The sequence below is a fragment of the Cyprinodon tularosa genome, unplaced genomic scaffold (assembly GCF_016077235.1).
Source record: "Cyprinodon tularosa strain WSP-4 unplaced genomic scaffold, ASM1607723v1 ctg137, whole genome shotgun sequence".
NCBI lineage: Eukaryota > Metazoa > Chordata > Actinopteri > Cyprinodontiformes > Cyprinodontidae > Cyprinodon > Cyprinodon tularosa.
Window position 1 is genome coordinate 525,722 of NW_024038189.1, and position 12,446 is coordinate 538,167.

Consider the following 12,446-nt stretch of genomic DNA (forward strand, 5'->3'; position numbering starts at 1 on the left):
GATTCCTAGTGACAGAGCACCTCCGGAGTACGGGGGTCTAAGCGGCTCTGACAGAAATAATAGGCAGGATGGTAATCTGGATGAACTGAATGCACTGAAGATTTTTTTCAGGTGGACTTTCTCTCTTCAAAATAGATTCAAACAACTTCAGATTGAGCAGCGGCCATGGCGTTTAGTAAAGGGTGAAGCATGCTGTCAGACAGAAGGAGGAAAGGAAGCAAATGCACAAATAAAAAATGCAGAAGAAGAGAAGTTCTCGATTTCACGATTTAGCAAAATTTCAAATCGTGGACTTTAAAAAAACTTTAACTTTAAATTTATATGGTACTAAACTCTTTAATAAGCAATGCAGACGTCCCCAAAGATTCTGACTCAAATTTATACGGATTCAAAACCAAAACAATGGGGTTCAATAAATACATCTTTGTGTTTATTTTACATCTTCTTACCGATGTTTATCCAAGGAGTTAAAAGCCCGATTTGCAGAGATGCATAAAGATATACATTAATTCAATTAAATTCAATTCAGTTTATTTCTATAGCGCCAAATTCACAACACATGTCATCTCAAGGATGACAGTGTTACAGATACAGTTCACACGATCATACAGTCAAATTGATTCAAAGATTTCTATATAGCGACAGTGGAGAGGAAAAACTCCCTTTTAACAGGAAGAAACCTCCAGCAGAACCAGGCTCAGTGTGAGGGGCCATCTGCTGAGGCATAAGCCCGACATTAATGTCTGGATTCTGGCTGCAGTTTTCAAGCGGACGCTTGTTTTTCTTCAATGTTGTTAAGAAAGTGTGTTTAAAAACCAGCGTGAGGGACTGATGTTTGTGCCCTTGGCTTCCTGACAGGTCATCGAGTACAACCCGTCCCAGTGTCTGGACTGGCTGGCTGTCCAGACTCCCAGGAACAAACTGGCCCACAGCTGGGTGCTGCAGAACATGGAGAGCTGGGTGGAGCGTTTCCTTCTGGCACACAACTACCCTCGAGTTCGCACATGTGAGAAAGCTGCTGCATTAATCCAAGCAAAAAATCAGATGATTAAAGCTGTCAGAGCAGAGCTACACCTGCTCTTTAAAACATAATGGAACCCCAGCTGCCTCTCAGAGATGCTGAAGCTGTTTAATCCTGCAGTTAAGCTGAAGTTTAACAGAATCTCTCCGTCTTCCCTGCAGCCGCCGCGTACCTCCTGGTCTCTCTCATCCCCAGCAACTCCTTCCGCCAGATGTTCCGCTCCACGCGCTCCCTCCACCTGCCCACCCGAGAGCTGCCGCTGTCTCCCGACACCACCTTGGTACTGCATCAGGTCTACAACCTGCTGCTGGGACTGCTGGGTCGGGCCAAGCTGTATGTGGACGCCAGCGTTCACGGCACCACCAAGCTGGTGCAGTATTTCAGCTTCATGACCTACTGCCTCATCTCCAAGACTGAGAAGCTCATGTTCTCTGGTTACTTCATGGACCTGTGGAACCTCTTCCAGGTACGGCCATGTTGGTTTTCCTCTGCTGTAGAAATTAATCAAATCCCCAAATTCGTTCTATATCTTTTAATGAATGTGATTATGTGCTTTAGTCATGTCAGATTTTTTTTTCTCCGTTCTCTGCTTTTCCAGCCGAAGCTGTCGGAGCCGGCCATCGCCACCAACCACAACAAGCAGGCGCTGCTGTCCTTCTGGTACAACGTGTGCGTGGACTGTCCTGAGAACGTCAGGCTGGTGGTTCAGAACCCGGTGGTCACCAAGAATATCGCCTTCAACTACATTTTGGCCGACCACGACGACCAGGAGGTGGTGCTGTTTAACCGAGGCATGCTGCCAGCCTACTACGGCATCCTGCGGATGTGCTGCGAGCAGTCGCCCGCCTTCACCCGCCAACTGGCTGCGCACCAGAACATCCAGTGGGCCTTCAAGAACCTGACGCCGCACGCCAGCCAGTATCCAGGGGTGAGTAGATGGAAAATAAAGCTTCACTTTTATTGGGGGGGAAAATCTACTGAGTTCAGTTTTGTGGTGCAGTGGTTAGCGCACACAACCCATGTATGGGGGCTTTAGTCCTCGATGTGGACGATCTGGGTTCAAATCCGGCCTCTGGTCCTTCCCACTGTCTCTCCAGCATATCATGACTCTCATACCCCCTTTCCTGTTCGCCTACTGTCCAAAAAAGCACCACTAGTGCTATAAAAACCAAAACGTATGGCTGGGACTGTAACATGTTAATTTTCTTCAATTCTATAGATTTTAATTCGTAACAGTTAACTGTTTTGTATGCATGCTCAAATCCTGAGTGGGAAAATTGTTAGCTAGTGTTTCTTTCACGGCCTAGATGTGCCGGAGCACATCTAGCGATCTTTCTGCCTGATTTATTATATTTATATATAAAACTATTAAAATATCTTTAGATGCTTCTGTTTTGTCTTATAACTGAACTTCAAACACAATCTGGTTTATTTTGATCGCTTAAAAGTCACGATTTGATGGAAGCAGGAAAGGTCAAAGCCACTCTGAGCGTCTGAGCTTGTGCTGCCCCCTGCAGGCGGTGGAGGAGCTCTTCAACTTGATGCAGCTTTTCGTGGCGCAGCGGCCTGACATGAAGGAGGAGGAGCTGGAGGACATCAAACAGTTTAAGAAGACCACCATCAGCTGCTACCTGCGCTGCCTGGATGGACGCTCCTGCTGGACCACCCTCATCAGGTCTGCCCTCACTCACACGCCGTCCAGTCGGAGTAAAGAGGCCCATCTTCTGAATCCTTTTGCTGCTGCTGCTCTTTTCAGTGCCTTCAGAGTTCTGCTTGAGAACGACGAGGACAGACTTCTGGTTGTGTTCAACAGAGGCCTCATCCTCATGACAGAGGTAGGCTGAGGACCACCTTAACTCTACATCTGTTGGCGTTTTAAATTTCCACGCTTTAGAACAGAGACTAATCTCCTGAACCCGGGCTTATCATGACAAAGAACCGGTTTACTCTGCATGTGACAGAAACAGTGATGTGTTTTTGTTTTCCCTCCCTTCAGTCCTTCAACACGCTGCACATGATGTACCACGAGGCCACGGCGTGCCACGTGACCGGAGACCTGGTGGAGCTGCTCTCCATCTTTCTGTCCGTCCTGAAGTCCACCCGGCCGTACCTGCAGCGCAAAGGTCAGACCTCCTCCCAGTTTACACTGCTGGCCACAGCAGCTTCCAGCAGAACATTCCAACTTGTTTTGGTGGAGTTGGGTCCAAGTTTCTGTCAGTGCTGTTGACGTAGAGGAGTCAGAATGAATTTCTCCTTCTATTACCCCATTTACACTACCCTTGAAAAACCGATCCATGTTAACCAAGACGAGCTCGGTTCTGAAGACCATCTAAACATCACGCTATCTCGGTTCCTCGACTCCTCGCCTCCTAGTGACGATCTGCGGTATTACTGCCAGTATTGAAGGAGGAAATCAAGCAGTTGGTGGCGGTAATGCACCAAAAGCTGTTTGCCAACCGCCATAAAACACACGAAGAAGAAGACGAAGAAGGAGGGAATCAAGCAAATCAAAATGGCGGCGCCCGTCACATTCAGAAAGTTATGCTTGATTATTATTGCTGTACTTCGGCTTTTGAAGCCATTATTGAAATCCGAGAACCGAGTCCACCTCTGGAACTGGTCTGCAGTTAGCTCGGTCCGGTTGTGTCTAGCTCGGTTCAGTTCAGTTTGCTTTCCATTTACACATGATAAGTTATCTCAGTTACTGAGCTCGGACCGGTCTCTGCACGGTTTTTCAAGGGTAGCATAAATCGAGTATATGCCTGATTTATTTGTCGTCTTAGGTTACATCTGTAATTATTATTGTAAACATCTGTATTTGTAGAAAAATAACATCTCTGATCTCTTATGAGCACAACCAGAACTTCAGCTAAACATCAAATTTTATAAACAATCAATTTACTCAGCATTTTCTGTTTAATTTTTATTGTTTTCTTAATTTACAAAAAAAGATTAATAATAAAAAAATTCACAACTAGCATGATTAGAAAGTCAGGAGTGCCAGCAGTGTTTTTTTTGTACTTTTTCATTAAGAAATGTAGATCCTTACCTCAGCTGAAACATCAAAGCAGCTCATGTCCCTAAATCCAAAAGGATCGGAGCTATAAGGCATTTAGGCTTCTTGCTATCAGCTAAAGTTAACTATAGGTCAGCTCAGTCATTATAGCTTGGCGATTGTCCGTTTAACAAAGAACGCAAGTTTTGTAGCTTTTATTCTCTGTGCTGATTTATTTCCAAAATGTTACATTGTTACATGGCAAAGTATTTTTAATTAAACTACGTAGAATTCTGTTGACTGTTTTTTTTTAGCCTTTTATTTTGTTTCTGTTAATTTCCAGATTGTGACGTATTGACGGTCCAGCCATAGTTTATCACAGGGAACAATTTCACTGAAACGTGCAAAGCTGCAATGACAGAAAAAGATTGATTTACTTTATTGACCTCACAGTGGAAAAATGTACTTGTTAGATCAACTTAGATGGTCGAGGAAGAAGAAGGTGCCAAAGGAACAAAAAGGTGCATGGGGGATATATACAGTATTTACAGTATATCCACATATGACAGCTTTTTCACTGGGTTTCAAATATACAGAAACAGGTTATTGCACAGGGTATCAAATGGTAATTACGCATTATACATTGCAAAATTTATTGTAGTGTTCGTAGATTCTGGTTGCAGCAGGGATGAATGACCTGCAAAGACCTTTTTACAAACAAGATGGTTATTTATGTTTTGAATAGTTTGATCACCTATTAGACCAAAATTGAATATTTTCTGGCCAAACATTGATGGCATTGTTCTGGCAGAAATCTACGGACTCCACTCAGCTGCCTTTTTATTCATCTAGAACGTTGTGCTAAACATATTTTCCATTTTCTCTTTTTGCTTTGTCCAAAACGACATGAAACCAACGAGTTATTTTTTGTATGTGTTGGTGAAGTTCTGGAAGCCATTTTCTGCTTTTTGATTTAAGACAAGTTTCCTCTGAATATTTTCCACCTGATCAGATTTTTGAACTTATATATATTGTTGATCAGCCGGCTGGTTCTGACCCACTCGTGTGTTTTGGGGAGTAATGAATTGAGAGTAGATCTGATTTCTCTCCTGGTTCTGTCAGATGTGAAGCAGGCTCTGATCCAGTGGCAGGAGAGGATCGACTTCGCACACAAGCTGCTGACTCTGCTGAACTCCTACAGCCCCCCCGAGCTGCGGAACATCTGCCTCGGTAACCTGCAGTCACTCTTCCATCTTTCTTTCAGCTGATATTTAAAAATCAATCTGTTTTTAAAGTGATGGTTTCTATATTTACGTTTCTGTCCCTTTATTTCTCCAGATGTTCTGAAGGAACTGGTGCTCCTGAGTCCACATGACTTCCTGCACACCTTGGTGCCGTTCCTGCAGCACAACCATTGCACCTACCATCACAGCAACATCCCCAGTGAGTTGCTTTTTTATTTTGTTTAGATTTCTAAACATTTAAAACTTATCAGCCCTTCTGTGCTTTTATTTTTATGTTGATTATAAATGATAACGTTGCGTAACTCCTGTTCCTGCGTCGCAGTGTCCTTTGGCCCCTACCTGCCCTGCCGAGAGAACATTAAGCTGATGGGGGCCAAAAACAACATCCGGCCTCCCAGACCGGAGCTCAACATGTGTCTGCTGCCCTCGTTGGTGGAGAGCAGCAAGGTACGCCTGCCTCCGCTGTTGCATCACTTCCTGTCCCATCGCAGCTGCTTGCTGGCAGTGATCTGTAGGTTTGCTCTGTGTCCCTCAGGGTAAAGACGAGGTGTACGACAGGATGCTGCTGGACTACTTCCTGTCCTACCATCAGTTCATCCATCTCTTGTGTCGCGTCGCCATCAACTGCGAGAAGTTTACCGACACGCTCGTCAAACTGAGTACGCGGGGGGGTGGCTATAACGCTGGTAAATATGCCCCTGTGGACGCGTCTAACCCTGGTGTTTTCTTCCTGTCAGGCGTGCTGATAGCGTATGAAGGACTCCCTCTTCATCTTGCACTCTTCCCCAAACTATGGACAGAACTATGTCAGTCACAGGTACCCTGATGCATCCCTCTGAACACGCCTACCAGCCTTTATTGTCATCCTAGTTCACTCCAGCAAACATGAATGAACCTTTCCGCTTTTTTCAGTCTGTTATGGCTAAAACCTGCGTGAAACTGCTGTGTGAAGACCCCGCCTTCAGCGAGTACATCAAATGCATCCTGATGGACGAGAGGACGTTTCTCAACAACAACGTGGTCTACTCCTTCCTCACCTGCTTCCTACCCAAGGTGCAGCACAGCCGCCTGCGGCTACCTGTAGGCCCCACAGCAGCTCTCTGAAACGGTCTGACATGGAGACCCTCTGTGTGTCTGTAGATCCAGGTGCTCTCTGCTCCCAGCTGCTCCAACCTGATCAGTGTTCTGGAGACGAACCTGCTGACGGAACAAAGCAACCTTCAGCCTGAGCTGGCAGTTCATCGTGTGGAGCTGAACAAGACCAGCAGCCTCCTCAATGCTGTATGAACCTCAACTCACCACAGCTGCTCCTTCCTTCCTTCCTTCCTTCCTTCCTTCCTTCCTTCCTTCCTTCCTTCCTTCCTTCCTTCCTTCCTTCCTTCCTTCCTTCCTTCCTTCCTTCCTTCCTGTATAGTTTATCCTTCCTTCCTTCCTTCCTTCCTGTATAGTTTATCCTTCCTTCCTTCCTTCCTTCCTGTATAGTTTATCCTTCCTTCCTTCCTTCCTTCCTTCCTTCCTGTATAGTTTATCCTTCCTTCCTTCCTTCCTTCCTGTATAGTTTATCCTTCCTTCCTTCCTTCCTTCCTTCCTGTATAGTTTATCCTTCCTTCCTTCCTTCCTTCCTTCCTTCCTTCCTTCCTTCCTTCCTTCCTTCCTTCCTTCCTTCCTTCCTTCCTTCCTTCCTTCCTTCCTTCCTTCCTCCCTTCCTTCCTTCCTTCCTTCCTTCCTTCCTTCCTTCCTTCCTTCCTTCCTCTATAGTTTATCCTTCCTTCCTTCCTTCCTTCCTCTGTAGTTTATTCTTCCTTCCTTCCTTCCTTCCTTCCTTCCTTCCTCTATAGTTTATTCTTCCTTCCTTCCTGTATAGTTTATCCTTCCTTCCTTCCTTCCTTCCTTCCTTCCTTCCTCTATAGTTTATCCTTCCTTCCTTCCTTCCTTCCTTCCTTCCTTCCTCTATAGTTTATCCTTCCTTCCTTCCTTCCTTCCTTCCTTCCTTCCTGTATAGTTTATCCTTCCTTCCTTCCTTCCTTCTTTTTTTCCTTTTTTTCCTTTTTCTTCCTCCTATTTGTTTATTTCCTTTCCTTCCTTCCTTCCCTTTTTCCTTTCCTTCCCCTTCCTTCCCTTTCCTTTTTTTTTCCTTCCCTTTCCCTTTCCCCTATAGTTTTTTCCCTTTCCTTCCTTCCTTCCTTCTTCCTTTTCCTTCCTTTCCCTTTCCCTTTTTTCCCTTTCCCTTTCCTCTATGTTTATCCTTCCTTCCTTTCCCTTTCTTCCTTCCCCCTCTATAGTTTATTTTTCCTTCCTTCTTCCTTCCTTCCTCTTTTTTTCCTTCCTTCCTTCCTTCCTTTTCCCTTTCCCTTTTTTCCTTCCTTCCTTTCCCTTTCCCTTTCCCTTTCCCCTATAGTTTTTTCCTTCCTTCCTTTCCCTTTCCCTTCCCCTTCCTTTTTCCCCCTTTCCCTTCTCCTTTCCTTTTTTTCCCTTTCCCCCTTCCTTCCTTCCTTCCTTCCTTCCTTCCTTTCCTTTTCCTTCCCTTTCCTTCCTTCCTCTATAGTTTATCCTTCCTTCCTTCCTTCCTTCCTTCCTTCCTTCCTTCCTTCCTTCCTTCCTTCCTTCCTTCCTCTATAGTTTTATCCTTCCTTCCTTCCTTCCTTTCCTTCCTTCCTTCCTTCCTTCCTTCCTTCCTTCCTTCCTTCCTCTATAGTTTATCCTTCCTCTTCCTTCCTTCCTTCCTCTATAGTTTATCCTTCCTTCCTTCCTTCCTTCCTTCCTTCCTTCCTTCCTTCCTTCCTTCCTTCCTTCCTTCCTTCCTTCCTTCCTTCCTTCCTTCCTTCCTTCCTTCCTCTATAGTTTATCCTTCCTTCCTTCCTTCCTTCCTTCCTTCCTTCCTTCCTCTATAGTTTATCCTTCCTTCCTTCCTTCCTCTATAGTTTATCCTTCCTTCCTTCCTTCCTTCCTTCCTTCCTTCCTTCCTTCCTCTATAGTTTATCCTTCCTTCCTTCCTTCCTCTATAGTTTATCCTTCCTTCCTTCCTTCCTATCTTCCTTCCTTCCTTCCTTCCTTCCTTCCTTCCTTCCTTCCTTCCTTCCTTCCTTCCTTCCTTCCTTCCTTCCTTCCTTCCTTCCTTCCTTCCTTCCTTCCTCTATAGTTTATCCTTCCTTCCTTCCTTCCTTCCTTCCTTCCTCTATAGTTTATCCTTCCTTCCTTCCTTCCTTCCTTCCTTCCTTCCTCTATAGTTTATCCTTCCTTCCTTCCTTCCTCTATAGTTTATCCTTCCTTCCTTCCTTCCTTCCTTCCTTCCTTCCTTCCTTCCTTCCTTCCTTCCTTCCTTCCTTCCTTCCTTCCTTCCTTCCTTCCTTCCTTCCTTCCTTCCTTCCTTCCTTCCTTCCTTCCTTCCTTCCTGTATAGTTTATTCTGCTCTAACTGTTCTTTCATTTCAGGACCTGAGGGCTCTGGTGTTGCTGCTCTCCATCCAGCCTCCTCCAAACATTGACCCCGCCCTCAGCCCCGCCCTGCAGGAGCTGCTGGGTCGCTGTCGTCTTTGTCTCCAGCAGCGCAGTGCTCTGGAGCTGGAGGCCAAGGACCATAAGTCCAAAGGTACGGAGATCAGAGTCGCTTCCTCCGTGGTTTCCGTTCAGGACGCTCTGCTGTCATTGATTGGTGTATTGACTGTTTCAGGTGAGGATGAAGGAGCGACGCCCGTGAAGCGCCGCAGGATGAGCACAGAGAACGACCGTGTCGGGGATGCCGCCGCTCCCCTCTGCATGGCCTCTTCCTCCTCAGCTCTGCCCGTCTGCAGTGAGTCAAAGCCTGACCACCAGGAGGCGCTGACGCCCACCAGCACCTCAGACACCGAGACGCGGGACTCCTCTTCCTTAATTGACCCTGGCACCGAGCAGGACCCTCCCTCTCCTGAACCAACGCCGGCTACTTCTAGAAATCTGGACTCCTCTTTAAAAGAGGAGAAGATGGAGGCCTCCTCATCATCATCCTCCTCCTCCTTCTCCTCCTCATCATCTTCCTCCCTGCTGCAGGAAGTAGGAGAGGGATTCGTTCAGGGGGAGGAGCCCGAAGGGCAGCAGCCCGCAGAGGCAGCCGAGGAGCAGGAAGAGGAGCGGCCAGAGGGACGGAGAGGAGGACCGCCGCCTGCCTCCTCTGGAGAGACGGAGGCAGCGGCTAAGAGCGGCGCCAGCTCTGCTCCGACGCCCCCAGAGGACGCCGCCATGCCATCAGCCCTGGGGCTGGTGGGGGAGGGGACAGACGGGAGCCACGCCTCTCCCTCCCAGGTCATCCTGAGTGGCGCCCCCCCGCCTGACATGCTGGACATGCTTCACAGGACGGTGGAGGCCACCATTGCCATAGTTACCAAACTGTCTGCTAAAGCGTCGCCGTCTTCATGATATCATCAGCTGTCCTTCATCCGCCGCCCATCGGTTTCTTTTCCTCCTGTGCTGTTTCTCCGCTGCTCTTCGTTGCCTTCTGCCGACGTCCACTCAGTCGGAGCGTAGAGCTTCCGCGGCTCCCGACATGTTTCCTGGGCGCCAAGCAGCCCCGCCCCCCCCCTCGTCGCACAAAGACCAACACATCATACGAGCTGCGGCACATTTTTTTCAAAGGGCAAAAAAAAAAAAAAAAGTTTAGTTTTTGTGCGTGTTTTATACTGAGTTGTTTTTGAAAGTGATTTTATTTTAGGTTTGCTGTAACGGGGAAAGGTTTACACGACTTCTGTCTCCTCCGTTTGTAATTTAATTTTATTGCATTTTTACTGTCTAAAAATGGTCGTCCTCTGTGCCAGTTTTGTACTTTATGAATTAGGCAAAAGGAAAGTTGCCTTGACTTTTTTTCTGTGGTTTAATTATCCAGAAACAAAGTTTACCTGTAAATGAATAGAACCACAAGAAACTTGATTCTGTAAAGAATCCACTCTAGTTATTGCCTGAAGGTGTATATGAAAAACTATCAAAGTATATATAAATATCTTTATATATATATATATATGTAAAACTATATATCTATATATAAATATATAAAAGCGGTGCTTTATTTGACCGTGGTGAAAATAAAGCCCCCCCATGTTGGACCAGCTGGAGCTTTTATTTTATTTTACAGACGTACATTCCACAAGCTGTTGATTATTTTGCTTCTTCTGCTGTGTTCTGATCTTTATTTTATTAGAGAATAAATTAATAAAAACAGTTTTAATATGAACAATGATGCGCCGACATTCATCCTGACTTCTTTTATTTCTTCTGCATAAATTCATTAACTATTCAGGTTGAATAAATTTATGCTCCTTCATTAATTCAAAACTTGTCATCTGAAGGCAGTTGAAAAATAATTTTTATTAAATTGTAACGACATATTATCTAAATCTTCTTTCATGCAAGAAAAAGCATCTGATTGCATCGAGTCATAAACTTTGCATGATTCGTTTCTCATGAATGATTATGGCGTAGACATTTGCTTTTATAATGTTTTTGAGTCTTCAGCATTCGGCACCGTTTACAACAAAAGAGCCTTTTTTTATATTCAGTCCAGCTAAAAAAAGAAATTATTTAGAGCCGCAAATAAATACTAAAGATTCGTCCTTCTTTAAAAAAATCTCCATGTCAAAATTTAGGTTTTAAAATAAAGGAAACATCTTGAGAAAAGCGAAACCTTTTCAATGGGTTGCTGAAACGTTCTTGCATAATGAAGCTGTTTTCATCCCTGAACAGCTTCATTTTGCTTCATGTTTCACTCAGATTTTTTTGTGCAGGAATCACCATTTTGTTCTTGTTAACAATGTTAAGAATTTAGCATTAATGAAGAATAAGTTGGTCGAATGAGATAATTACAGATCTTTTACAATTGTGGTAACGTTGCTCCGCATATCCATCTGGAAACCTTCAGTTGAAGTAATTTTGGGAAGGGGCGAAAATACTGGTTAGCTGATTGGCCTATGTTGGTGATAGACGGGCCAAATAAACCAATCAGATCAACGAAGCATATGACGTACTAACAGAGCGACGACGAAGAGGAGCCAATTGATAGATCAAACTCTTGCCGAAACCAGTCGGGAGAAGAGCAAAAACATCTTTTCCTCTGAGAAAAGCCTACAGAGCAGTGTTTTGCTCTTCTTTCAGTGAAGAAATACTCTGTAATTCCGATAAAACTTGCTCGATAGCCACGCTAACGCTAGTTTCATCGGCTGAAGCCGCCACGTTCTTTAGACTGAACTGTCGCGCTTCTCGTTGCGTCACACCTCAACCCGCCTCAAAGCCAACGCTGATTGGATGTTCGTTTGGTGAACGGCTCCAAATTTTCTTCAACAGAAAGTAGCCAGACTGATTTGCGAGTGAAACCTTGAAAGCTCGCGAGATCAGGATGGTCTCACGAGGCTACAGTTTTGGGGGGTTGAAATGACCATAAAAATAAAATTCATCCCTCTGAGTTCTCAGAACAAACTGCATCAAACGTCTGCGTGTTTTTATTTTTTTATTTTATATTTTTATGAAGGGCATTGCTCCATGGGAGGCGTGGCCTAGTGGTTAGGGCATAGGGCTTTGAATCCTGTGGGGAGTTGTAAACCCACTCCCACAGACTGCCCCTCTGGGTCTCTGAGAAATGACCCTTAACCCCACATTGCTCCCCGGGCGCTGCCCAATGGCAGCCCACTGCTTCCCAAGGGAATGAATTAAATGGAGGGAGTATTTTGTTGCTCTTTACAGTGTAATGACAATAAAACCTTTATAGGGAAAACCTTTCCCTATAAAGGGAGCTGTTAGGGCGGACTTTTATTTTTTTTCCCTCCAGCGTTTCATTGTCCGTTTGGACAGATGAACACTACTTTTTACAGTGCCTGCACCATCTTCCTTTCCTTGTAGGACATTTTGAGTCCACTACTTTTATCCACTAGACATTTTGACTCTCATTTTATAGGTAGTGACCCTTCAGTGTAGGTAGGTAGTTTCATGACCTGAACCCTTTTTATTTGTTTTTTTTTTAAGGAAAGAAACTAGTCCTTTGTGTGCTTTTTGCAACAAAAAGTTGAAAATCTGCTGATTTCATAAAAGGAAGGGTCATGATTTGGAGAACTACCTGGTACCAGAGCATTTGGGTCTATTGGCTCCAAAATCTAGAATATATGCAGGAAACATCAGCTTTGTATGTTGTATAACATTTTAAACTTATTGTAAGCTGTGTTTGTAGCTGC

The 12,446-nt window shown here is 45.0% G+C and overlaps 1 protein-coding gene across 1 annotated transcript in view; it reads left to right on the forward strand.

Moving 5' to 3' along the window:
- Positions 1-10,459, forward strand: part of usp34 (ubiquitin specific peptidase 34) — a 96,800-nt gene extending 86,341 nt beyond the window's left edge. Inside the window, exons 64-78 of the mRNA XM_038278007.1 lie at positions 859-1,006; positions 1,183-1,487; positions 1,620-1,949; positions 2,539-2,696; positions 2,778-2,856; positions 3,018-3,144; positions 5,139-5,246; positions 5,355-5,459; positions 5,583-5,707; positions 5,796-5,919; positions 5,998-6,077; positions 6,173-6,313; positions 6,401-6,541; positions 8,692-8,848; positions 8,930-10,459. Of these exons, the coding sequence (XP_038133935.1) occupies positions 859-1,006; positions 1,183-1,487; positions 1,620-1,949; positions 2,539-2,696; positions 2,778-2,856; positions 3,018-3,144; positions 5,139-5,246; positions 5,355-5,459; positions 5,583-5,707; positions 5,796-5,919; positions 5,998-6,077; positions 6,173-6,313; positions 6,401-6,541; positions 8,692-8,848; positions 8,930-9,651 (2,850 nt within the window). The 3' untranslated portion in view covers positions 9,652-10,459. The remainder of the gene's footprint in view (positions 1-858; positions 1,007-1,182; positions 1,488-1,619; positions 1,950-2,538; positions 2,697-2,777; positions 2,857-3,017; positions 3,145-5,138; positions 5,247-5,354; positions 5,460-5,582; positions 5,708-5,795; positions 5,920-5,997; positions 6,078-6,172; positions 6,314-6,400; positions 6,542-8,691; positions 8,849-8,929) is intronic.
- Positions 10,460-12,446: the final 1,987 nt, after the last annotated feature.